Source organism: Phyllobates terribilis, unplaced genomic scaffold, assembly GCF_046119375.1.
Source record: "Phyllobates terribilis strain yellow unplaced genomic scaffold, ASM4611937v1 Scaffold_1__5_contigs__length_1240528914, whole genome shotgun sequence".
In the NCBI taxonomy this organism is placed as follows: Eukaryota; Metazoa; Chordata; class Amphibia; order Anura; family Dendrobatidae; genus Phyllobates; species Phyllobates terribilis.
Genome location: NW_027362761.1, coordinates 894,994,632 through 895,008,711, shown reverse-complemented (window position 1 = coordinate 895,008,711; position 14,080 = coordinate 894,994,632). Strand labels below are relative to the sequence as shown.

The window sequence follows — 14,080 nt, the reverse complement described above, 5'->3', positions numbered from 1 at the left end:
GCGATCAGGGGAGCAGCAACATCGTGGAAAGAATCTTTCCACGATGTCCTGCTCCTGGTTACCAGCCTGCTGAAGCAGGATCAGGGTGGTAACCATGATAAACAGCGGGTTACTAGGGGCACACGCGCACCTAGTAACTCGCTGTTTATCATGGTTACGAGCCTGCTACTGTGAGCGGGAGGTTACCGCTCACCGTAGCAGAGTGGTAACCATGATAAACAGCTTGTTACTAAGTGCGCGTGCGCCCCTAGTAACCCGCTATTTATCATGGTTACCAGCCTGATCGCTGGTCCCGCTGGTCACACACAGCGATGTGTGCTGACCAGCGGGAGGGCAAAGACCAAAAAATGGTCCAGGACATTCTGCAGCGATCGGCGACCTCACAGCAGGGGCCTGATCGCTGCAAAGTGTCACACATAGCAACATCGCTGGTGAGGTCGCTGTTGCGTCACCAAAACCTTGACTCAGCAGCGATCTCGCTAGCGATCTCGCTATGTGAGACGGGGGGCTTCAGCCTTAGGTAAGGTATCTTCTTTTCTCTACCTTGCATTGATTGTGCATTCTCATTACGAAAGGGGTGCTACAGTCAACGTTTGCCTTTCCAATTACTGTCAGCTACTTGTTAATTACTTGGTATACAAACTCCATGTCTGCTCTCCATCAGATTACCTGTTCACTGCAGGGAGGAGGGTTGCAGGCAATGATCCAATGCCCCCTGCCTTTGATTTGTATAACTCGTAAATCAATTTATTACAATATATAAATAAAATACAGTAAACAAACTGACAGACTGATACCTAGGGGGTGGTGGTGGCTTAACCCCTTAACCCCCGAGGGTGGTTTGCACTTTAATGACCAGACCAATTTTTACAATTCTGACCACTGTCACTTTATGAGGTAATAACTCTGGAACACTTCAACGGATCCCAATGATTCTGAGATTGTTTTTTCATGACATATTGTACTTCATGATAGTGGTAAAGTTTCTTTGATATGACTTGTGTTTATTTGTGAAAAAAGCAGAAATTTGGCAAAAATTTTGAAAATTTCGCAATTTTCAACATTTTAATTTTCGTGCTCTTAAATCAGACAGATATGTCACACAAAATAGTTAATAAATAACATTTCCTACATGTCTACTTTATATCAGCACAATTTTGGAACCAAAATTTTTTTTTGTTAAGAAGTTATAAGGGTTAGAAGTTGACCAGCGATTTCTTATTTTTCCAACAAAACTTACAAAACCATTTTTTTAGGGACCACATCACATTTGAAGTGACTTTGAGGGGCCTTTATGACAGAAAATACCCAAAAGTGACACCATTCTAAAAACTACACCACTCAAGGTGTTCAAAACCACAATCAAGAAGTTTATTAACCCTTCAGGTGCTTCACAGGAATTTTTGGAATGGGGAATAAAAAAAATGAATATTTTAACTTTTTTCACAAAAATGTTACTTCAGACCAGTGTTTCCCAAACTCCAGTCCTCACGGACCCCACAGGTCATGTTTTCAGGATTTCCATAGTATTGCACAGGTGAGAGAATTCCTGATGCCTTGATGATACTTCCATCACCTGTGCAATACTAAGGAAATCCTGAAAACATGACCTGTGGGGTCCGTGAGGACTGGAGTTTGGTAAACACTGCTTTAGACCTCAATTTTTTTATTTTCGCAAGGGTAACAGGACAAAATGGACCCCAAAATTTGTTGTGCAATTCCTCCTGACCACAAGTGACACCATTTTGGAAACTAGACTCCTCAGGGAACTTATCTAGTTGTGTGGTGAGCACCTTCACAGAAGTTTATAACATTGAGCCGTAAAAATAAAATTTTCACATTTTTCCTACAAAAATGGTTTTCAGCCTCCAACTTTGCATTTTCATAAGGGTAACTCGAGAAATTGCACCATGCAATTTGTTGTGCAATTTCTCCTGAGTAAGCCGATACCCCACATGTGGTGGAAAACCACTGTTTGAGCGCACGGCAGGGTTCGGAAGGAGCGCCATTTGACTTTTTGAATGTAAAATTTGCTTGAATAATTAGCGGACGCCATGTTGCATTTGGGGAGACCCTGATGGGTCTAAACAGTAGAAATCTCCCACAAGTGACCCCATTTTGGAAACATTTTGGATTTTATCAAGGGGTATAGTGAACATTTTGAACCCAGAGGTACAGAATTTGATAACATTAGGTGATCATATTGAATAAGTTGTCATTAGTCTTGAGCGCAAGTGCTCGCTACTTGAGTTTGCATCGGGTACTCAGGTATGCACCAAGTATCGTGGGTGCTCAAGTGACATTCTCGAGTCCCCGCCCTGCCTGTTTCACTGTTATTAGACACTTAAAAAAAAAACATGTGGGGATCGCTCGTGCATGGCAGGCAATCCCTGCACTTGTGCTCAACACTAGTCGCCATATCGTCGTCATTTTTCTTTACTTTTGAAAACATCCCAACCCCTAACCCCAATCCTAACCCTAACACAACCCTAACCCTAGCACAACCCTAACCCTAGCAAAACCCTAGCCCAACCCTAACCCTAGCTCAACCCGCCTAGCCCAACTGTAACCCTAGCCCAACCCTAGCCCTAGCCCTAGCACAACCCTAACCCTAGCACAACCCTAACCCTGGCACAACCATAACCCTAGAGTTTATTTTTTACGCCGTTCCTTGTGCAGTATAAGTGATTAGACAACTTTATTCTTCGGGTCGGTGCGATTACAGCGATACCAGATTCATATTAGATTTTTATGATTGACAGCTGTCACACACTAAAAAAACATTTGTTTTGCAAAGACTAGTTTTTGCATCGCCATATTTTGAGAGCTACAATTTTTCCATATTTCGGCCGACAGTCATGTAATGACTTGTTTTTTGCTGGACAACTTGACGTTTTTATTGGTACCATTTTTGGTCACGTGACATTTTTTGATCGATTTCTATTCCGATTTTTGGGAAGTAGAATAAACAAAAACCAACAATTCCAGAGTTTTTTGTTTTTTTATGCCGTTCTGCGTGTGGTAAAATTGATAAGGCAGCTTTATTCTTCGGGTCAGTACGTTTACAGCGGTACCACATTTATATTTTTTTTATGTTTTGGTGCTTTTACACAATAAAAAATTTTATAGAAAAAATATTTTTTTGTATCTCTTTATTCTGAGAGCTATAACTTTTTTATTTTTCGGCTGATGGAGCTGTGTGGTGGCTTGTTTTTTGCGGGACAAGATGCCGTTTTCAGCGGCACCATTTTTATTTAAGTTCATCTTTTTCATCATGTTTTATTCCATTTTTTGGGGAGCGGTATGATGATTAAGCATAGTTTTTTGCTTCGTTTTTCTGTATTTTTTTTTACCGTGTTCACTAAAGGGGTTAACTAGTGGGACAGTTTTTATGTTCCAGATGCGGCGATACCAAATATGTGTACTTTTATTGGTTTGTTGGTTTTTTTTCATAATAATATTTATTTTTGGGTACAGTATATATATATGTGTATGTATATATATATATATATATATATATATATATATATATAGTACAGACCAAAAGTTTGGACACACCTCATTTAAAGATTTTTCTGTATTTTCATGACTATGAAAATTGTACATTCACACTGAAGGCATCAAAACTATGAATTAACACATGTGGAATTATATACTTAACAAAAAAGTGTGAAACAACTGAGAATATGTCTTATATTCTAGGTTCTTCAAAGTAGCCACCTTTTGCTTTGATGACTACTTTGCACACTCTTGACATTCTCTTGATGAGCTTCAAGAAGTAGTCACTGGAAATGGTCTTCCAACAATCTTGAAGGAGTTCCCAGAGATGCTTAGCACTTGTTGGCCCTTTTATCTTCACTCTGCTGTCCAGCTCACCCCAAACCATGTCGATTGGATTCAGATCTGGTGACTGTGGAGGCCAGGTCATCTGGCGTAGCACCCCATCACTCTCCTTCTTGGTCAAATAGCCCTTACACAGCCTGGAGGTGTGTTTGGGGTCATTGTCCTGTTGAAAAATAAATGATGGTTCAACTAAACGCAAACCGGATGGAATAGCATGCCGCTGCAAGATTCTGTGGTAGCCATGCTGGTTCAGTATGCCTTCAATCCCCAACAGTGTCACCAGCAAAGCACCCCCACACCATCACACCTCCTCCTCCATGCTTCACGGTGGGAACTAGGCATGTAGAGTCCATCCGTTCACCTTTTCTGCGTCGCACAAAGACACGGTGGTTGGAACCAAAGATCTCAAATTTGGACTCATCAGACCAAAGCACAGATTTCCACTGGTCTAATGTCCATTCCTTGTGTTCTTTAGCCCAAACAAGTCTCTTCTGCTTGTTGCCTGTCCTTAGCAGTGGTTTCCTAGCAGCTATTTTACCTTGAAGGCCTGCTGCACAAAGTCTCCTCTTAACAGTTGTTGAAGAGATGTGTCTGCTGCTAGAACTCTGTGTGGTATTGACCTGGTCTCTAATCTGAGCTGCTGTTAACCTGTGATTTCTGAGGCTGGTGACTCGGATAAATTTATCCTCAGAAGGAGAGGTGACTCTTGGTCTTCCTTTCCTGGGGCGGTCCTCATGTGAGCCAGTTTCTTTGTAGCGCTTTATGGTTTTTGCAACTGCACGTGGGGACACTTTCAAAGTTGTCCCAACTTTTCGGACTGACTGACCTTCATTTCTTAAAGTAATGATTGCCACTCATTTTACTTTACTTAGCTGCTTTTTTCTTGACATAATACAAATTCTAACAGTCTATTCAGTAGAACTACAGTATCAGCTGTGTGTCCACCAGACTTCTGCACAACACAACTGATGGTCCCAACCCCATTTATAAGGCAAGAAATCCCACTTATTAAACCTGACAGGGCACGCCTATGAAGTGAAAACCATTTCCGGTGACTACCTCTTGAAGCTCATCAAGAGAATGCCAAGAGTGTGCAAAGCAGTCATCAAAGCAAAAGGTGGCTACTTTGAAGAACCTAGAATATAAGACATATTTTCAGTTATTTCACACTTTTTTGTTAAGTATATAATTCCACATGTGTTAATTCATAGTTTTGATGCCTTCAGTGTGAATGTACAATTTTCATACTCATGAAAATACAGAAAAATCTTTAAATGAGAAGGTGTGTCCAAACTTTTGGTCTGTACTGTATATATATATATATATATATATATATATATATATATATATATATTTTACAATTAGTTTTTTCTCATTTTCTGAATCTTTTTTTTGCTTTTACACTTTGTCCCTCTATGGGACTTTCACTTTTTTAACCCAGATCGCTTGCATAGCATAGAAATGCAGCAGCAGCATCTCTATGCTAAGCAGGTTGCAGCCCTGCACACACAAGTTAGTTAGAACGCGCATGTCTGGTGACCCGCATGTCGTCATGACAACCACCGGGACCCGGCACAGAGAGCACGGGACGCCGGAGAAGAGGTAAGTAAGCAGCGCTTACCTCCCTTTGCTCCCGGAGTGCTGCAATCAACTTCGATTGCAGCATTTCAGGGGTTAATGTGCTGGGAGCGGTACAGGACCGCTCCTGGCACATAACACCTGGTGTCAGCTGTGACAATCAGCTGACAGCCGGCGGTGATCGCCCTGCACCGCTTGTGTCCGGGCGCGATCCCGTGATGCGTAATAATACGTACCTGGTCCAATAGACCCGGGCCAGTGCGACATACTATTACAGATCACGTCAGAAAGGGGTTAACTGCTTTATTTACTGCTGTGGATTAGATTGCATTATTTTCACTGTGGTGTGCATGTTCCTAATGTACCCAACTGGACACAAATTGTCTTTAATTTGCATGACCACTACATTCAGCACGGGCCAGCGTTCATAGGACTATCCTGATGACAGGCACGAGGGTCTTCAGAAGACCACTGGCCTTCATGACAACCCATCGGCGCCTTGCAATAGTGTGACACCGATGGGTGGGATCAATGACGCGCTTCCTGTCTGCGTGTGTTAAATGCCGCTGTCAGTGATTGACAGTGGCATTTAACTGGTTAACAGCCACGGGTGGATCTCGGATCCACCTGCGGCTATTAGAGGCACTTGATGGCTGATTACAACAGCCATCATGTGCTGGAAAAGATGCGGGCTCACACGGACATGGCTGATGACGTAAATATGCGTCATCGGTCCGGAAGGGGTTAAGAGCTTAAAAGCAGATGTGTGCTTCTGACATCCATCAACACAATTGCAGGGTGCTGATGGGTTGTCATAGCAGATGGAGCCTACTGAAGGCCCCCTCGTCTGCTGTGTTACTACTCCTATGAAGCGCAGTCTGTGAATGGTATAGCTGGGTGTCATAGAACGGTAATTATAAATAGACTGCAATGATACAGTATAGCAGTGTATTGTATAGGCCATAGCAGGATTACGTTTCCTAATACGATACAAAATATAAAAAACTTTAAAAACTTTTGTAAAAAATCTAAAAAGAAAACCTAAAAGTGTAAAAGTTTGTCACCCCCCACTTTTAACATATTTAGTATTTTCACTTTTGTAATTTTCCTCACTAATTAAAAAAATCTAAAAATTTGCATCCTATGCAATGAGAGCCAAAACAGAAAAAAAATCGAAAATCAAAATCAGACCCCCAACATGGTAGCAATAAAAAGTACAGATTTTCCCAAGGAAAAAAAGCCCCCAATACACCTTCATTGACCATAATAAATATGGCTTGTGGGCCATTTTTCTATTTCTATTTTATTTTATTTTTTTATTTTGGAAAAAAAAAGCTTATTTAGTTAGTAAAGAAATCTGTATAAATTTGGCATCACCATAACCATACAGACTTACAGGGCAAAGCTACCAAGTAATTTTTACACCAAAGTGAACCAAAAATGGTAAAATTTCCGTTTGATTGATGTTTTTTGTTAATTTCCACCCAGTTGGGTTTTTCATGATTTTCAGTACAGTATATGGTAAAGTGAATGCAGTCACTCAAAACTACAAATCATCCTGCAAAGAACAAACCATTGTAGGGCCATGTCAACGGAAAAATAAAAGGTATTGCTCTTAGAAGAGGGCTAGGTAAAAATGGAAAAATCACCTGGTCCTTAAGAAGTTAATGAAACTATGTAAGTTCCAGCTTTAATATAAATTATTAGGCTATGTGCCCACGTTGCATTTATGCAGCAGAAAATTTCTGCTGCATAAATGCAAGTCCTCTCCCGGAAAAACGCATGCGGAATTCCGCACGCGTTTATCGCGCATTTTTCGCGCGTTTATCACGCGTTTTCCACATGCGGAATTGCCTTGCGTTTTTTATGCATTGGACAAAGGCAATTCCGCTTGCGGAAACGCAAAATTAAATGACAAGCTGCGGATTTTTGAACGCGGCATAAACGCTGCGGAAAAATCCGCAGCATGTGCATAGAACTTGCGGAATCCCATTGGGGACCATGGGGTGCGGATATACATGCGTTTTTCAAGCGTTTACGCTGCGGAAATTCCGCAGCATGTACGCTTGAAAAATGCTACGTGGGCACACAGCCTTATACAAAGCTTCCCACATATAGAAGAATGTTGCTGATGAATTTATTTTTAAAGATACAGGATATCAGTCAAAGCAGCAGCAGATGTACTGAGAGTAGTCCTATCAGTTAGGGTGGAGCTGCACAGCAACTGTGGATGCGACTCCTGTGGCGTGACCAAAGTTTTCTAGATGTCGCTGCTACATTACAGTGCCATACAAGTGAATAGGGTCACATTGCAACATCGACCTTACTCCGACAATTAAGTCACAAAAAAGTCAACTCATTTGGACCTCTTGTGACTCGTTTGTCAAGGTCGCAGCACCCTCAGGGTCGAAATGCAAAACCCCATTCACTTGTATGGCGCTGCAATGTAGCAGTGATACCAAGCTAATTTTTGACGTGTGACAGGTGTCATGGTCAAAGTTGCGGTGTAGCCCCAACCTAATTACAAAGCTTCAATCTTAAGGCTCTGTTCACATCTGCGTTATGTTCATTCCATCTAGGGTTTCCAGTATTTTTAATGGCAAGAATAGCACGGTTTCTAGTTCTGTCCCTACTGTCAAAATACCAGAAACTTGATGGAAACTTGACAGACTCCATTATAAGATAATATCCTTGCGGATCTGTCTGAAAATGCATCCGGCATAGCTGTCATGGCTCCAATATGAACTGAAGCCAATCCCATTTATAAGGCAGAGCTCGATAACAGGAACAATATATACAGGATATCTATATACTGCAACATAATCCTCAATGGACAGTTCCTATTAATGTGTATGTCAATAATACTAAATATGATTGATTTTACAGCTATTGGTGTTTGGTGACATGAGAACTTTTATCACAATGATGCTTGTACCAGAGAGTGGAAAATGTTATCGTACATTCCAGTTTTTCTTTTGCAGAACGCCAATTATCACATTTGGCAATTATCATTCATGCATTTCCAATACTGGTTATCAATTCTTATGCATTATGATCAATGCATTTCCAATACTAATTATCAATTATTATCCATTGTAATGAATCCATTTCCAGATAAAAAGAATCTCCTCTACTAAATAGGTTTGGTCTCCCCATATACACTACCGTTCAAAAGTTTGGGTCATTTAGAAATTTCATTATTTTTGAAAGAAAGGCACATTTTTTTTCAATGAGGCTAACATTAAATGAATCAGAAATACACTCTATTCATTGTTAATGTGGTAAATGACTATTCTAGCTGCAAACATCTTGTTTTTATTGCAATATCTACATAGGTGTATAGAGGCCCATTTCCAACAACCACCACTCCAGTGTTTTAATGGTACATTTTGTTTGCTAACTGTGTAAGAAGGCTAATGGATGTTTAGAAAACCCTTGCCCAAGTATGTTAGCCCAGCTGAAAACTTTTTGGCTGATTTTAGAAGCTATAAAATTGACCTTCCTTTGAGCTAGTTGAGAATCTGGAGCATTACATTAGTTTGTTCTATGAAACTCTCAAAATGGCCAGAAAAAGAGAACTTTCATGTGAAACTTGAGAGTCTATTCTTGTTCTTAGAAATGAAGGCTATTCCATGCGAGAAATTGCCAAGAAACTGAAGATTTCCTACAACGGTGTGTACTACTCCCTTCAGAGGAGAGCACAAACAGGCTCTAACCAGAGTAGAAAGAGAAGTGGGAGGCCCCGCTGCAAAACTGAGCAACAAGACAAGTACATTAGAGTCTCTAGTTTGAGAAATCGACGCCTCACAGCTCCTCAACTGGCAGCTTCATTAAATAGTACACACAAAAAGCCAGTGTCAACGTCTACTGTGAAGAGGCCTTCAGGGCAGAGTGGCAAAGAAAAAGCCATATCTGAGACTGGCTAATAAAAGGAAAAGATTAATATGGGCAAAAGAACACAGACATTGGACAGAGGAAGATTGGAAAAAAAGTTCTATGGACATATGAATCAAAGTTTGAGGTGTTTGGATCACACAGAAGAACATTTGTGAGATGCAGAACAACTGAAAAGATGCTGGAATAGTGCCTGATGCCATCTGTCAAGCATGGTGGAGGTAATGTGATGGTCTGGGGTTGCTTTGGTGCTGGTAAAGTGGGAGATTTGTACAATGTAAATGGGATTTTGAATAAGGAAGACTATCATTCCATTTTGCAATGCCATGCCATGCCATACCATGTGGACAGCGCTTGATTGGAGCCAATTTCATCCTTCAACAGGACAATGACCAAAAGCACACCTCCAAATTATGCATGAACTATTTAGGGAAGAAGCAGGCAGCTGGTATTCTATCTGTAATGGAGTGGCCAGCACAGTCACCAGATCTCAACCCCATTGAGCTGTTGTGGCAGCAGCTTGACCTTATGGTACGCAAAAAGTGCCCATCAAGCCAATCCAACTTGTGGAAAGGCTTCAGGAAGCATGGGGTGAAATTTCTCAAGATTACCTCAGCAAATTAACAGCTAGAATGCCAAAGGTCTGCAATGCTGTAATTGCTACAAAGTGAGCATTCTGTGACGAAAGCAAAGTTTGAAGGAGAAAAATATTCTTTCTAATAAAAATTATTATTTCTAACCTTGTCAATGTCTGGACTATATTTTCTATTCATTTTGCAACTCATTTGATAAATAAAAGTATGAGTTTTCATGGAAAACACAAAATTGTCTGGGTGACCCCAAACTTTTGAACTGTAGTGTATATCCCAAATGTTCTTACAAGTTCTAATTTCTGTTACATTCATAATGTATATGTGCTTCCAAATGGGGATGTTTTCCAGCACCAAAGGAAAGTAGTTAAAGCTTAGCCTTTAATCATATATAATAAAAAATTGCCAGAATGTGCACATATTTAAATGAAAAACATAATGCTTACACGTTTTGGGTAGACAAACCCTTATATAGGTGGTCCACAATTTTTACATTGATGTCCTATCCTTAGGACACCCGGCACCCCCGCTTATCAGCCATTACCAGTGTCGGTGACGGCCCCCGACCATAAGTACTCACTTGCCGAGCTGCTCCCTCTTCTAATAGTTGCCGCAGCAGGGTGCTACACATCCGCCTCCTATTGATTTGAATAGGAGGCAGATGTGTAGATCCAAGCCCGGCCACTATCAGACGGCGGTGCAGCTCGGCAAGTGAGTACTTGCGGCCTCTGCTTCCGACACCGATAGCAGCTGATTGGCGGGGGTGCCAGGTGTCAAGCCCACGGCCGATCAGACATTGATGACCTATCCTATGGATAGGTCATCAATGTAAAAGTAATGGACAACCTCTTTAATCAAAGCTATGCTTAAGGGTTTTTCTACCGAAAAGACTTAAGCATTATGGGTTTTTTTAATATGTGCACATTCTGCCCATTCTTTATCCCATATGATTAAAGGCTAAGCTTTAACTACCTTCCTTTGGTGCTGGAGAACATCCCCTTTTGGACCACTGAGAGCTCTTTGACCTGGAAGACCAGTGCATTCTCCGTGCACCACACCCAGACCACAGACTGTCTACCCTGGAAGATTCCTGGGATACGTATCTCTAACACAGGAGTGGTGAACTGATTGACATTCTTTCTATTTTTTGCATATATATATGCTAACACCCTGTTTTCTTTCCTTTCTCATTTTTTTCAGGAGATACTATTTTCATTATTCTTAGAAAACAGAAGCTCATCTTTCTTCACTGGTATCACCATATAACAGTATTACTTTATTCGTGGTACTCGTACAAAGACATGGTAGCTGGTGGAGGTTGGTTTATGACCATGAACTATGGAGTGCACGCAGTAATGTATACATACTATGCCTTGCGTGCAGCTGGCTTTAGGGTATCCCGAAAGTTTGCCATGTTGATCACGTTATCTCAGATCACTCAAATGATCATTGGCTGTGTGGTGAATTATCTGGTCTTCTCATGGATGCAGCAAGGACAATGCCCATCCCATGTACAAAACATTGTGTGGTCCTCCATCATGTACCTCAGCTACTTTATGCTCTTCTGCCACTTCTTCTTTGAAGCATATATCACCAAAACCAGAAAAGCTGCCAAGGCTGATTAACCGTGGAACCTAATGCCAAGTCATACCTCAGGGTCATTGAAAATTAAAGGAAAAAAAACATAACAGAATTTGGAGTAAGAAAATAATTCAAAGGCACAAAGAAAACCATATCTCAAGCACTTAGATCCTAGAGACAAAAATGTATTAAATATATTTAATTATTGTCTTAAAAATGAAGCTGATCTGTGCATTCTGCACTACCGGTATTTCAAGGAGCCATGGGACATAGACCGTTCTGTAGTAATCGGGTCACATGGGAGAAATACTATGTTTTGCGTTAAAACCTCTGTTTTTACTACTGCCCAACACAAGTTATCCGTGTAAAGTGGTATATACTTCAAGGATACGTGAAGGTGAGCAAAAGGCTGCGTGAAGTAGAATAGAACCTGTTTTTATTTCGGTTAGGGATTAATATATTGGTTTAATGTTATAAAGTGGACAAGTTAGAAGAAAAAAAAACAATTGAACATTTAGGATGCTTGGCCAATGTTGTGTGTCGTGTCCAGCTGCAGTTCTTTTTAATATGCAAACAAACCACTTGCCCAACATGGTTGCTACAGTAATAATACTGGACCTTAATTTTCATACATATCCACTAGGTCTTGTATCTAGCGTGATTGACATCAGACTTGTCCAGCTGCTCCTTATTACAGCTGTCATGGAGTGTACACATATCAAAGCCTCATCAGTCTATGTGGAACTACTTGTGCACTAAAATAACAAATATCTCATAGAAGGGATGGAGAGAAAATCCTATTTACTAAGGTCATTCAAATGTTTTGGGCTCCAGGACATTATAAAAGTCTGGTTTATACATAGTTAAATCTAAAGCCTAAAATCAGTCATGTTTTCTATTTTTCTGAACGGTCAGAATACTACTGCAGGGCTGTGCGCGTGAGTTCGGTAACACTGTTCTTTTGTATATGCTTATCGAGCAGTACAGAAAAGATTAAAGTGCCCTCTTCTGGTAAACAAAGAGAATACAACTCAAAGGATCTTTGCTACAACCTAATGTTTTTTTTTAATTGAACCTTCAAAAGGGATTACCAATCCTCCTTTAACAATCTCAAACCATAATCTAAGCAACTTGTCTTACTTACCTTCAGTCTCCGGTATTCTTCTATGTCCTTGTGCATTGGAAGCAGGCCAACATTCGAAGGGTACCACTATACCCGGGTATGAAACTTGAGAGCTCATGTTGTTGTAAAGCCATATTCTTCAGATCATAAAGTGTTCTGTCTGTTATAACAAAGTCCAGAAAAGCCAAATATGGGTACAATTTTCCTAGTATTTCAAGGAAGCACTTAATGTAACTTGATGTTAAATGTTTTAATGTAACCTTAATTGTATTAGATAGTTTAATATATTAGCAAATTAGAATAGAAAAAGGTTAGAGGCGGCAATCATGCACCAGAGTACAGTAAGTTATACTGTAATGACAAACCTGTAGGAAACATGCAGTCATCATTGTACTACCCTGTGGTATATAGAAGCACATTTCCTAGCTACTTCAAAAGCGTCTTTCATTTCCAGAAAAAGTGCAACACAAGGGATTTTTTTTATTTTTTTTTATTTCGCTTTAATGGTGCTGCCATCCATGCTGCTTTTTTATAATTAGTTTCCTGGTAGACATGGCAGAGGCGATCTAGTGTCCCATGTAGGGGAAAGAGAATAAAAAAGACGTAATGTTTTCATGCATTTTGTTTGAATGGTTACTCAGAATGAAGCGGAGAACTTGCAGTTCACTATTGTAACAAACAATAAAGTTTACATTTATGTTAAAGTATTTGGAAGTGTTTTTTTTTCTAATAACAGACATGATTCTTCTTAATAAATGTTTTCATTTACCTGTTACAGAACTTGTGACGCCAACAATTAAAGGACTTGTTCACATTTGCAAACAATTTTTTATTGCTTTAGTGCATCCAAAATAAATAAACTTTGCCAAGTCTTGATTAAGAATCTTTCACTGTTTTGTGTACAGATCCTATGTAGACCTACACTATATGGAACAAAAACCTAAAGAAATGAACTGGAATAGACGTTGGTATGCATGCTGCGTGTAGGCGCATGTTCACACTGGTCACTATACAGACAAAACTTTTTGTCTACACTGTATAAAGAAAAGTATTGGAACACACATCTTAAGCACTGAAGTCAGATTTTTCATTCATTTTCATTGCAACGGGTGTATAACATCCAGCCTTTAGCCGTGTAGCCTGCCTCTAATAACATTTGTTGGATGCGAAAAAAACTGACCGTCCCATCCAAAACAGAAAACTGGTGTGTACAAGTGCTTACTAAGAGTAGACATCTCCATATATAACTAACAAATAAAGTAGAACCCTGTAGCGCTAAGTATGCAAACGTGAAATATATGAAATATAAATAGCATTACTGCTCTAGAAAATAGAAATAACTGAGAAATCTTAGCATATAACTTGGCCAATTTATGTGTACCTGGTAGCCACGATAAGGCGTTTCTCGTTACCAGGAACCTACCAATGTAAGCTCCTCTCTAAGAGACCAAAGTCTGCATGTGATGGGAAG

At 40.1% G+C, this 14,080-nt stretch overlaps 1 protein-coding gene across 2 annotated transcripts in view; it reads left to right on the top strand.

Annotated features, from left to right (window-relative positions):
* Nucleotides 1–13,313, top strand: part of ELOVL6 (ELOVL fatty acid elongase 6) — a 113,194-nt gene extending 99,881 nt beyond the window's left edge. For both annotated transcript variants that reach the window (XM_073640833.1, XM_073640825.1), the window contains exon 4: nt 11,106–13,313. In XM_073640833.1, coding sequence (XP_073496934.1) covers nt 11,106–11,530 — 425 coding nt within the window. In that variant the 3' untranslated portion in view covers nt 11,531–13,313. The remainder of the gene's footprint in view (nt 1–11,105) is intronic.
* The last annotated feature ends 767 nt before the right edge of the window (nt 13,314–14,080 follow it).